Source organism: Rhinopithecus roxellana, chromosome 8, assembly GCF_007565055.1.
Source record: "Rhinopithecus roxellana isolate Shanxi Qingling chromosome 8, ASM756505v1, whole genome shotgun sequence".
NCBI classification, from domain to species: Eukaryota; Metazoa; Chordata; class Mammalia; order Primates; family Cercopithecidae; genus Rhinopithecus; species Rhinopithecus roxellana.
The window spans coordinates 52,704,738-52,717,042 of record NC_044556.1 but is presented as its reverse complement, the minus strand read 5'-3'; the positions used below and the strand labels follow the sequence as shown (position 1 = coordinate 52,717,042).

General features: G+C 38.4%; 2 protein-coding genes across 3 annotated transcripts in view; one reads left to right on the top strand and one right to left on the bottom strand.

The window, feature by feature from the left end:
* The window catches only part of WDR3 (WD repeat domain 3), a 30,481-nt gene extending 29,319 nt beyond the window's left edge, over positions 1-1,162 (top strand). For both annotated transcript variants that reach the window (XM_010374075.2, XM_030935883.1), the window contains exon 27: positions 390-1,162. In XM_010374075.2, coding sequence (XP_010372377.1) covers positions 390-545 — 156 coding nt within the window. In that variant the 3' untranslated portion in view covers positions 546-1,162. The remainder of the gene's footprint in view (positions 1-389) is intronic.
* The window catches only part of SPAG17 (sperm associated antigen 17), a 258,327-nt gene that overhangs the window by 5,323 nt on the left and 240,699 nt on the right, over positions 1-12,305 (bottom strand). The window contains exons 47-48 of the mRNA XM_030935882.1: positions 10,570-10,714; positions 6,774-6,913 (exon numbers count right to left, since the gene is read on the bottom strand). Coding sequence (XP_030791742.1) covers positions 6,774-6,913; positions 10,570-10,714 — 285 coding nt within the window. The remainder of the gene's footprint in view (positions 1-6,773; positions 6,914-10,569; positions 10,715-12,305) is intronic.

Here is a 12,305-nt window from a genome sequence, read left to right as displayed (position 1 = left end):
GTGGCGGGCGCCTGTAGTCCCAGCTACTCGGGAGGCTGAGGCAGGAGAATGGCGTAAACTCGGGAGGGAGAGCTTGCAGTGAGCTGAGATCCGGCCACTATACTCCAGCCTGGGCGACAGAGCGAGACTCCGTCTCAAAAAAAAAAAAAAAAAAAAAAAGTAGTAGTATTGCTGTGCTTTGTCTTTAGCAGTACCCACCACCGATAAATCCATATTTGAGATAGTTTTCACTGGAATTAGTAGGAATAGAAAAAACAAACAAGAAAAGTTCTTAATGAGGGAAAGATAAGTAACAACACCTGAAGCTTTGGTTCCCCTAACTCTCATACACTGCTGTGATGAACTGAAGTGGGAGAAAAATTTTTAATATTTCTTGTATTGCACTCCAGGATGTTATCGGCTTCAATATGGCTGGTCTTGATTATCTCAAGAGGGAATGCGAGGCAAAAAGTGAAGTTATGTTTTTTGCTGATGCTACTAGCCACTTGGAAGAGAAAAAGAGGAAGAGGAAAAAGAGGGAGAAGCTGATTCTGACATTGACTTAGAAGTGAAATGTGGTGTCTTTTTTTTTTTTTAAACTTTTTCCTTAAAAGGACTCGTAAACTAAGCACAGAAGAGTTGGCGTTATCTTAAAAATACCAAATAACAGAAGATCACATTGCAGATGATGTCAGGAGGTGGTTCCCAACTTTGCCTGGGGGAATTCCAACATGAGATTATGGGCTGGCTCCATTTCTTGGACTTAAAATGCATGATTAGTTTAAAAATCTTTCTGTGCTCTCAAAGCTTGAGCCTTGCAGCTCAAGCTTGTTGTTCCCTTTATATTCTAGCAGGGAATAAATAATTGTTTTAATTAGGTATATGTTTCATTGGAGTTGAAATTAACATTTCAAAAGTTTTTCTTATTTTTTTATGGCAGATAATTTGCCATTTATTTATATTAGGTTTTACTGCCTATTGAGACAACCAGGTGCATAATTGATTGCCCTCTGGCCATAAAAATGCAGTATCATGGACTCTTAGAACTAAAAAGGACTGTAAAAAGTACCCAGAACAGCCTCCTCAGACTTAACCTTCTGCAGGTTATATCTGTATATAAGAAGATTCTAATTGATAACTGTTTACACTTTTCTGAATAAAATAATTATTTCTAATTAAAAAATAGCCAAGCTAAGATGCTTGGCTGGGCTTTTGAGGAATTAATACACGTGTGTGTGTGTGTGTGTATGTGTGTGTGGGTACATATATAGTTGACACTTGAACAATGCAGGTGATAGGGGTGCTGACCCCCCCTCGCACAGTCAAAAATCTGCATATAACTTGTGATTCCCGAAAGTCTTAAGTACTAGTAGCCTGTTATTGACTGGGAGCCTTACTGATGTATTATATATATATTGTATACTGTATTCTTAAAGTAAGCTAGAAAAAAGAAAATGTTACTTAGAAAATCATAAGAGAAAATACATTTACTGTATTTATCCATACTGTAAGTGTATGTCATCTGTTTATAAAATGAATTGTCTGTCTAGAGTGGCAGGCAACCGTAGCTGCAGACCTCAACATGATACCTATCAAGCAATCAGCTTTTTCTTGTAATGTCATCACTTTTCTCTGCTTTTTGGGAGCATTGTGATATGCAGTTGACTGGGGCGATGAATTGTTCATGCACCGGTGATTAGTGTCACACAGCATTTGAAGTGCATACTCACAACACTTGAGCTCACTGCAATAGCAACAGGAGGTGGCTGTGAAATTATTTCACTAATATACTGTGCATTACAGTTCATTTTATGCAGCTGTGATTTAATGCTGCATCTTTACATTTTTTTACGTTTCTCTCAAAACTGTGAATTGCACCATGTATGATCTGTATTTGTGTGTGTTAATTTTGATAAAATAATAGATTTGCCTGTATTTTATGGCAGTAAATGATAAAATAGTATCTACATATATTTTATGCATTCATGATATAACTGCTTTTTTCCTAATTTTTTTCATCTGAAACTTTTCTCATTGTTTCAAATCTTCAAAAATTTTTCCAATATATTTATTGAAAAAAATCTGGGCTGGGTGCAGTGGCTCACACCTGTAATCCCAGCACTTTGGGAGGTGGACAGATCATGTGGTCAGGAGTTCAAGACCAGCCTGGCCAACGTGGTGAAACCCCATCTCTACTAAAAATACAAAAAACTAGCCGGGCGTGGTGGCAGGCACTTGTAATCCCAGCTACTCAGGAGGCTGAGGCAGGAGAATCACTTGAACCCAGCAGGCAGAGATTGCAGTTAGCCAAGACCGTGCTACCATTACTCCAGCCTGGGCAACACAGTGAGACTCCATCTCCAAAATAATAATAGTAAAACAAATCTGTACAAAAGTGGAGCCACGTGGTTCAAACCCATGTTTTCAATGAATTGTCTACTGTATATCTTCATGGTAAGGATTTGGGGAAGTAGGAATGTTCTAGGAAAAGATATTAACAGATACCTCTGGGTCTGGGCTTTTCTTTTATAAATGACTAAATCATACTCCTTGTTATAGGCCTGTTTAGATGTTCTGTATCTTCTTCAGACAGTTTTGCTTTCTATCCTTTTTGTTGTTGTTAATCCTAAAGACTTAAAACAATGGTTTCTATCTGTCTGTTAATTTGGTCATTTCAGCCAAGTTACTGTGTTGTGGGGCCACCATTTTCTTCCCAGGCTCAGAGCTGCAGTTCTTGTGGCTTGGCGGTTTGTGTCCCAAACCACAAGTCTTCATGTTCTTGAGCATAACACAGTCACTGAAGGGAAGTAAGGAATGCAGTGGTATTTGTCGGGCAGAATAAATACGTGAATTTTGGCATGGAGTTTCTGAAGGCGTAACTATGAAAGGCAAGAGAATAGGCAGGCAGGATAATGCATTCTAGGTGCTTTCCAAGGAGTCAATGTTGTTTAGGCAGCTATTCCTGCCACCAGGGAGAGGAGTTAATTCTTGAAAAATAATTTAATTTTTTATGAGAATAGAGGTTGAATCAATGTCCTTCTTAGAGTTGCTCATCAGAACATAAATGTCACTTTCTAGTAACATTTTTGATGGTTTCCAAACCAAAACAAGTTCCAGGAGGGCATTCTAGATGTATACATCATTAATAATTCCTCTTATGTTAAAAATTGCTGTTTTCCCATAGCTTTGCCACCATTTATAATTCAAAAGCCTGATAGTGCTAGGGAATGTAAAGATGTTTCTGTTTGCTAAAGTGTTATGCAAAGAGAAGGGGAACTTTTATGGTAAAGTGACATGTACAGAACCTAGCTAAGTTACAACTTTTGGTCAAAATACTTGAAACTCTTTAACCCTAAAAGTTTAAGGTCAACAGGTGCATTATAAAGTAAATTTTAAGCCAAGCACATTTCTAGTCATTAAGTCAGTATTCATTGCCTTAGCCCTTGGCTGTATATAATCCTTAATATAAAAACCATTTAATGACTAATATCTCTTGCATATTGTGAAGTAAGTTACCTATAGAAATTCTGTAGTACCATAAAGAAAAGCCTTTTGAGATTGCAGTGAGCTGAGATTGTGTCACGGCACTCCAGTCTGGGCAACAGAGTGAGACTCCATTAAAAAAAAAAAAAAAAAAGGCTCTTGAATTGTTTAATGGGAGTAAAACATTTAGGCTTAGTTTTTAAAATGTATATATCCATCCACTTAAGGAAAATATGCTTAACAATTTTGAAATTCACTGGCTGGAAGCTAGGTGCTTTGTGTATTTGGCATTAAATTGTTTCTCAATGGCAAATGTCATAAATCATATCTCATTCTAAAGAAATCTAGCAAATCTCTAGCACAGATCAAGGACAGTGCCCAGAAAAGCAATGGTATCTGTTGGTAGGTACCGGACTATATATAGGACTCTATTCACTTATCAACTATAAATGATGAGCCTGCTCAATGCAGCCTTTTCAGGCCAGGTTAGTCTTCAGAAAGAGAGGGAGGTTGTGAGCAGAAGTGTAACGAAGAAACCACATGGGCTTACAGGTACCATCTGCAGTCCACCCCCATTCCTCATAATTTAGGATCCTAAGTTTGAGATGGGGCTAAGGTTCTTAAAGGTAGTATCACCATATATTCAAGCCCTTTCTCTTTATTTCTGAGGTTTTTGGGATCCAAGCAGCCCTGGTTTGTTTTTAGAACATAGTACAGATTGTGTAACAGTCACTGAGCCCTGGCAGTGTTGCCCTTGTGTATCCCTTCCCCTTGAGTATGGGGTCGGACCTAGTGACTGGCTTCTAGTGAACAGAATACAGCAAATGTAATGGGCTCTCTCTTCCAAGATTAGGTTATAAAGCACTGAATTCTACCTTGTTCACATTCTGGCTCTTCATGCTTGCTTGCTTGTTCTGATGAACCAAGCTGCCATGTTGTGAGATTCCCTAAAGCGAGGCCTACATGGTGAGGAACTGAGTGGCAGTCTCTAGACAATAGCCAGTGAGGAGCCATGGCCCGCAGTCTAACAGCCTGCAAGAAACCGAATCCTGCTGACTGCTACTTGAGTGAGCTTGAAAGCAGATTCATCCCCAGTTGAGCCAGAGGACCCCACTGAGCTGTGCCTGATTCCTGACTCAAGCTATGAGATCATAAATGTTTATTGTTTTAAGCCACTGTTTTGGGGTAGTTTATGATATAGCAACACATAACTAATACAGCTTCTATAGAGCAAATTACCTAACCTTTTCCTTATTTATAAAATGGGTAGAATAGCACCTACCCACACAGTTATTGTGAAGTGCTTAAAGTTACTACTGTTACTGCATCTATTTAATCTCATTAAGTCTGCAATAATATGCACAAAGAGGCATAAAGACATTATTTAAGACATTTCATCTATTAGGTAGATTCATGAATTACTTTTGATAGATTGGTGCCAACAGGAATTATGAATCTTTGAGAGCTATTCCATAGTTTTCAGAATTGTAGAGAGAGAGAGAGAGAGAGAGAGAGAACAAAATGAAGAAAGGCTGTCAGATTTCTGGAATTCTGTAAGCAGGAAACAGGCTGCCCAGAGGGTAGGACTGTTGCAGAGGGCCAAAGCTCAGGGCTCAGAGGGTGGGGCTGGTGGAGTCTTTGAGGGCCTAGAGGCTGGGATTGGTGGAGCCTCCATGGGCATACAGGGCAGATGGTGCCACAGATTCTCAGTCCTTGGAATCTAATGGAATTTGCTCTTCTGGGTTGCAAAGTTGCTGTAGACCAGTGACTCCTTTATTTCTTCCGTCTTCTCCCTTTTGGCATGGGAATTTGTATCCTGTGTGGTCCCACCATTGTATTCTGGAAGCTGGTAACTTGTTTTTCAGTTTCATAGGTCTATAGATGGAAAGGAGGCCAGGACAGTTCATGCTCAGAGCCTCACCCATACCTGATTTAGATGATGAGCTTTGAGACTTTTTGAGTTGGTGATCTTTAGATGAGACTTTAGAGTTAATGCAGGAATGGATTAAGTCTTTGGGGAATATTGGGACGGAGGACTGCATTTTGTACCTGGGGTGAACATGAATTTTGAGGGACCAGAGGGCAGGCTGTACTGGGTTTGGCCCTCCAAAATTCATGTCTAGTAGAACCTGTGAGTCATCTTATTTGTAAATAGAGTCTTTACAGATGCAATCAAGTTAAGATTAGGTCATTCAGGATTAGGGTAGCCCCTAAATCCAATGAGAGAGGCACACAGAGAAATACACGAGGAAGACTGCCCTGTGAAGACAGAGGTAGATGTTGGAGTGATGCCACTACAAGCCAAGGAATGCCAAGGATTCCTGGCAACCACCAGAAATGAGGAGAGATGCATAGAACAGATTATTCCTCCAGAAGGAACCAACCCTGCTGACACCTTGATTTTGGACTTCTTTCCCTCTAAACTGTGAGAGAATAAATACCTGTTTCTTTAAGCCACCTGGTTTGTGGTACTTTGTTACGGCACCCCAAGGAAATTAATACAATATGTTATTTGCCTTTTTCTCTTATTCTCACTTAGGCATAGAGCTGAGTTTTCCAGAGGGTATATGATGTGTGAATGATAACAGTTTGAATACAGAGCAGATGTGAGAATCCAGCAATGTTCTACTAAGTCAGACATTAAAGAGATTTGCAAAAATAGAAAACAATACTACCTTTATTACATGTTTGTTTTTGAAAAGTTATTTTTCATTAAAAATGTCATTTATGTGAATAAACTGGGTGTATTATTTTTAAATTTTTAAAATTTTCCCAGTTTTCTTACTTGGTAAATATTGATATCACTCACATAAACAAAAGCTCTTTGGGATCATCAATCATTTTTAAGACAATAAAAGGAGTCTTGAGTCTAAAAAGTTTGAAAAACACTGGTTTAATTATAAATTCTCAAGTTCAAGGGCACCTTGGTGTTTGTGTCTGTGCTGCCGCTTTTTAGAGAGTAAGATCAACTTTATCTGAACAATGAAATCAGTGCTTAAAAGAATGGACTTTAGAATCACATTGAAGTAGTTTAGATTTTTACTTCTTCCACTTAAGGAGTAAGCAAACTATCTGAACCCCTGTTTTCTTATTTATAAAGTGGGAAAAACTGTCTTCTAGATAGCATGAGGATTAGATTTTATAATATATATAAAGGAGTAACTAGTATGGTTATTTAAACAAATATTTTCATTCATTCAGGCTAGGTGGCTTATGGGTTTCTGACTGTAAGGAGAGGGGAAGAAACCTGGGGTCTAATACCTCAAATTTGAATGCTTGACAATCAAATTCCTGTTTATTACTTACTGTACCTAATGTGGAGAAACTTTACGAGACATGAAGACTCCAAGTGTGGAGGAATAAATTGCAGAAGTTCTCTGGACCATTGGATTTTCTTTTCCCTGGGGAAAGTCTTTTGGTCGCTTATCATAATTGATGCTTGTTAAAACTGGTAAAATACTTGTTAAGGGCTGTACTTTTCATGACTAAGTGATTTGCATATATAAACCCAAATAACTCTAGCAACATTAGTTCAACTTTAGGTACCCGTCTATCCAATGCAAATTCTACATGCTCAGGCTTGGGGGTTAGAGGATGGATATGCCAATGTCTAGAATGTCTTCTGTTCTCTCTGATGTACATTTCTCTGCTAACTGTGACTGGCTTTCTATAAGGAGTCATCAGCATGGTCAAGCCCCAAACCATATCTACATCAGATTTTGTGGGGTTTTTTTGGTGGGGAAAATGACAGATCTTGGGAAATGGGCTATGAATTATCATTGTTGACATTGGAAGTAATATCCAATGTAGATAAAAGATCTGGTAAGATTTTTTGCCCTTTATCTGTGTCTGACAGGTTCTCTCTAATCTGTAAGCAGGGAAATAGAAAATTTATTATAAATACAAATGATTTCATTGCTATGATCAGCAGCAGTGATTCAGGTATTTGCATCTAATAACCTGTGTGGAGAGGGTAAGGGCACTTGATTTAGTTCCCAGGGGAAGAAACTAGTTCCTCGGCTAGTTTCCTTCTATCACAATGGAAAAACCCTGTCATCATTACTCAAAAAAAGGAAAGGAAAAAGGAAGGGAAGGAAGGTGAGAGGAAGGGAGAGAGACTTTCCCAGTGAGGACTTTCCTTTCCTACTTTATATTTTGCTCCATTGTACTTACTGCCATCATTGTTTATGGTTTACTTACTTTGTGTATTGTCTGTCCTCCCACTGGAATGTGAGCTACATAAAGGCAGGGGTTTCTGCATCTTTGAAAGCATAAATGAACAATGAACTACACTTCATTTATTGACATCAGTGCTATCTGACACAAGTTCCTTGAACTTTCTCCTTCACCTCGGAATGTCTGAATCCTTAGCTATCTTCAGCTTCTCCCTTGCCAAGACCAACCCTTCAGCTCTGTTTTTTTATTATTCTTTTGCCCTGTTTTGGATATTGCAGTTTCAATTACTTCTACTCATTCATCTTTTTAATATACCTCTTCTGCTCCACTCTCTTCAACCTACAAACACATAGGTCTACACTAAACTGAAAATCCTTCCTATATTCTGTTGCATCCTTGAGGTACCATGTTCTCTTGCTCTTTCCTTTAATACATTTTCTTGAAAGAATATCCATAACTAATGTTTCTGTTTTCTTAATACAGTCATTCTTTACCTTTTGTAATTTAGTTTTTGTTCCAACCAAATTTAACAGTTTAAATCTGAATTTTCTTTGACATTTCAGTAGCATCTGTCAATTGTGTCCATCTTTTCCTTGAAATTCTTCCTCAGGCTTCTGAAGTATTTCATTTTCTAATTGCTGCTTCTGTCTCCACTGGCTCCTCTTCCTCCTGCTCCCTATACTGACTCCAGATTTCTGCTCCTTGCCCATACGTTCAGCCATCACCTCTCTGTAAGCAATGCTTAAAATTATTATTTTTTTTTTTTATTTTTTTTTTATATATATATTTTTTTTTTTATTAAACTTAAAGTTCTAGGGTACATGTGCATAACGTGCAGGTTTGTTACATATGTATACTTATGCCATGTTGGTGTGCTGCACCCATCAACTCGTCAGCACCCATCAATTCATCATTTATATCTTGTATAACTCCCCAATGCAAGCCCTCCCTCCTCCCCCCTCCCCCCTCCCCATGATAGGCCCCTGTGCGTGATGTTCCCCTTCCCGAGTCCAAGTGATCTCATTGTTCAGTTCCCACCTATGAGTGAGAACATGCGGTGTTTGGTTTTCTGTTCTTGTGATAGTTTGCTAAGAATGATGGTTTCCAGCTGCATCCATGTCCCTACAAAGGACGCAAACTCATCCTTTTTTATGGCTGCATAGTATTCCATGGTGTATATGTGCCACATTTTCTTAATCCAGTCTGTCACAGATGGACATTTGGGTTGATTCCAAGTCTTTGCTATTGTGAATAGTGCCGCAATAAACATACGTGTACATGTGTCTTTGTAGTAGAATAATTTATAATCCTTTGGGTATATACCCAGTAGTGGGATGGCTGGGTCATATGGTACATCTAGTTCTAGATCCTTGAGGAATTGCCATACTGTTTTCCATAATGGTTGAACTAGTTTACAGTCCCACCAACAGTGTAAAAGTGTTCCTATTTCTCCACATCCTCTCCAACACCTGTTGTTTCCTGACTTCTTAATGATTGCCATTCTAACTGGTGTGAGATGGTATCTCATTGTGGTTTTGATTTGCATTTCTCTGATGGCGAGTGATGATGAGCATTTTTTCATGTGTCTGTTGGCTGTATGAATATCTTCTTTTGAGAAATGTCTGTTCATATCCTTTCCCCACTTTTTGATGGGGTTGTTTGTTTTTTTCTCGTATATTTGTTTGAGTTCTTTGTAGATTCTGGATATTAGCCCTTTGTCAGATGAGTAGGTTGCAAAATTTGCTTAAAATTATTATATCTCCAATTCTGACTTCTCAGTTGAGATCTAATATTACATATCCATGATTCATTATCTCAGCCCAAAACTTTGAAGTTGAACTCTATGTCCTCTTTCTTCCATCCATCAATGACTGCTACCTCAGATTTTGCAGTTTCTTTCCCCCACCGTGTCTTTCATGCATATCCCTCTTTTATGTTGACTGTTCCCCGATTCCCACAGTTCTTGTGCTTACACATGGCCCATTCAGGTAGACTTCTAATGGTTCTTTTACACATCCAGTTGTTCCCCTTCAACACGTCCTGCACAGTAACACTGGATTCATCTTAATAAAGATGTGCTGATCATACCACCCACAGAGTCAGGAATCTGCAGTGGTTCACTGCTGCTTAAATAATAAAATCCAAGCCAAGGATTTAAGATCTTTCATAACTTGACTCCAACCTATTTCCCACTATATTCCTAATACTCAAGCTCTTGGCAAGCTGAACTCCCTGCCAATCATCCCAAACACCTGGAGCTTTCCTGTTGCCATGGTTTGTTCATTCTTTGTACTTAAAGTTCCCGTCAATCAAGTTTTCACATTCTATAAGATCCAGCTCAAATATCAAATAAATATAGAACAGTAACACAAGCAGCACACAATTCATGCCACTGGAGAAAGTACAGAATAGAAATAAAATGTGAAGGCTTTATTTCTGCTACTAGATTATATAATGCCTTTTAAGACAGAGTCCAGTTATCCATTTTTATGTATGATAAACTATTTCATACAGTACCTTGGAGGTAATATCTGTGTGGCTGGAGACACTGATATGGAGGAATGCATGCATAATTCAGTGAATACCCAACCTTTGTAATAAGAAGGTATCTCCTATCCTTCTATAAAATTATAAATTTTTTGTGATAGAGACTTGCTGTTTTGTTATTTTATCTGATATTCCATAGATAGCCAATAACAGTTACACTTATTCAGCTTGAAGTTACTGCACATATACTGTGTGTCAGGTATTTTTTTAGATTTGGCTAGGTGCTTTCAAAGATGAATGAAGATACCCTTTGTCTTAATAAATTTAACTCTGATTTTGAAGATAGAATCAATAAAGTAGAGATGCATTTTGACTTCCATGTTTTCCTCACTTGTGTAATTTCTACACTATATATGATTACTCAAGTTGAACTTTAAAGGATATTTGCTTCCACAGGTAGGAACAGAACCTCATGCTCAGTCATAATCTCGATATTGTGAGAGATGTGTGCTGATCCCCTGGCCCCATCCTCTCCAACAGCCATGGCAAATAACTCTATATTCAGTTCTGTCTGCAAACCAGCTGCCACCTATAAGACACAAGGTAGCTTTAGGACCAGAGAACTCTCAGTTCAAACCTTGCTTTTAATATGAATTTGAGCAAGTTATTTAAACTCTCTTACCTTTGGTTTCTTCATCTATAAATTTTGCACTAATAAATGGTAGTTATTAAAAGCATTTAGCAGAATTACTTCATAATGAAGGTAGAATTCCATTAAGCAAAGGGGACCCGGGGTAAATTGTTGAAGGGGCAAACCAGGTGCTATTTAGGAAAAAGCATAAGGAAGCTAAATGCCAGGTTATTGGAAGTGGAACTGAAGGCAAAATTTTGCAATACTCCTAATTGTGCTAGTTTTTGAATATCAGTAGTGACTTTCAGTAGTGAAATCTGCAATAGGGGCTACTTCAGATAAAGATCAATTTAATCTAATATAAATATAAATCAGTAGGCTGAGGCAGGAGAATTGCTTGAACCCAGGAGGCGGAGGTTGCAGGGAGCCAAGATCGTGCCACTGCATTCCAGTCTGGCGACAGAGCAAAACTCCGTCTCAAAAAAAAAAAAAAAAAAAAAAAAAAAAAAAAGAAAGAAAAAGAAAAAATTCATCTAACGGACTTGGTGACTATCATAACTTTCCTACCTTGTTCCTTGCAGGGGTGCCCACTATTTTGGCCTCCCTGGGCCACATTAGCAGAAGAATTGTCTTGGGTCACACACAAAATATACTAACAGTAATGATCAGGTGATGAGCTTAAAAAAATCGCAAAATAATCTCATCATGTTTTAAGAAAGTCTAGGAATTTGTGTTGGGCTGCATTCAAAGCCGTCCCGGGCCATGGGTTGAGCAAACATGACTTTAGGGTATTCCTAATGTAGGCTGCATAAAATAATGAAACCAGTAGAGGGAGACAACATTAGTTGAAATGCCCAACTGCTTAGTTCTGAAAACCCATGGAAGAGGATTGTACCAACAAAGAAGAAACCTGATACAGAAGGAAGAAGGAACACAGCAAGGCACGGGCATCTTGCCTTGTTCCTTGAAAAGAACACTAGCCAGCAAAGAGAGAACTATTTATGTTTCTAAGTTGCCTCTCCAGGAGGTGGGTTAAAAAGCAGACTTGGGAACAGTTATCTGGAAAAATATAAATCTGAAACGACTACATGAAAAGCAATTAGATACAAATGGAATGTTTTCTTCAATATAATTTTATAAATAGTAGAATTGAAAATGTTTCAGTTTTTTCAACAATGTATTTGTGAGCGTATGCATACTGGAGGATATCCAGCAGCAGACCCTTCTCCTCCAAGTCCAGCAGTTGGAGCAGGGCTGGGTAATGATGAAATTCAGCATGAGGAGAGCTGGAACACAGCCATCATACAGGTTTGCCCAGGCTTTGAGCAGATTCATTTAGTGTTGGCCACTAACCAAGCTGAACAGTGGTTAGATTTACATATGGGGAAGTCTACAGATTATATTTTTTGCCAGAGCCAAAACCTACTATCAAAGCCTGTTGTCAAACTAAAAAAACCTTATAGTATAGAGTGAGCTTCAAAGACTACATGCTGGGTTTTTAGGACCTATAAAGGTTGATCCAACAGCTATTTTGGCTTTTGGCATAATC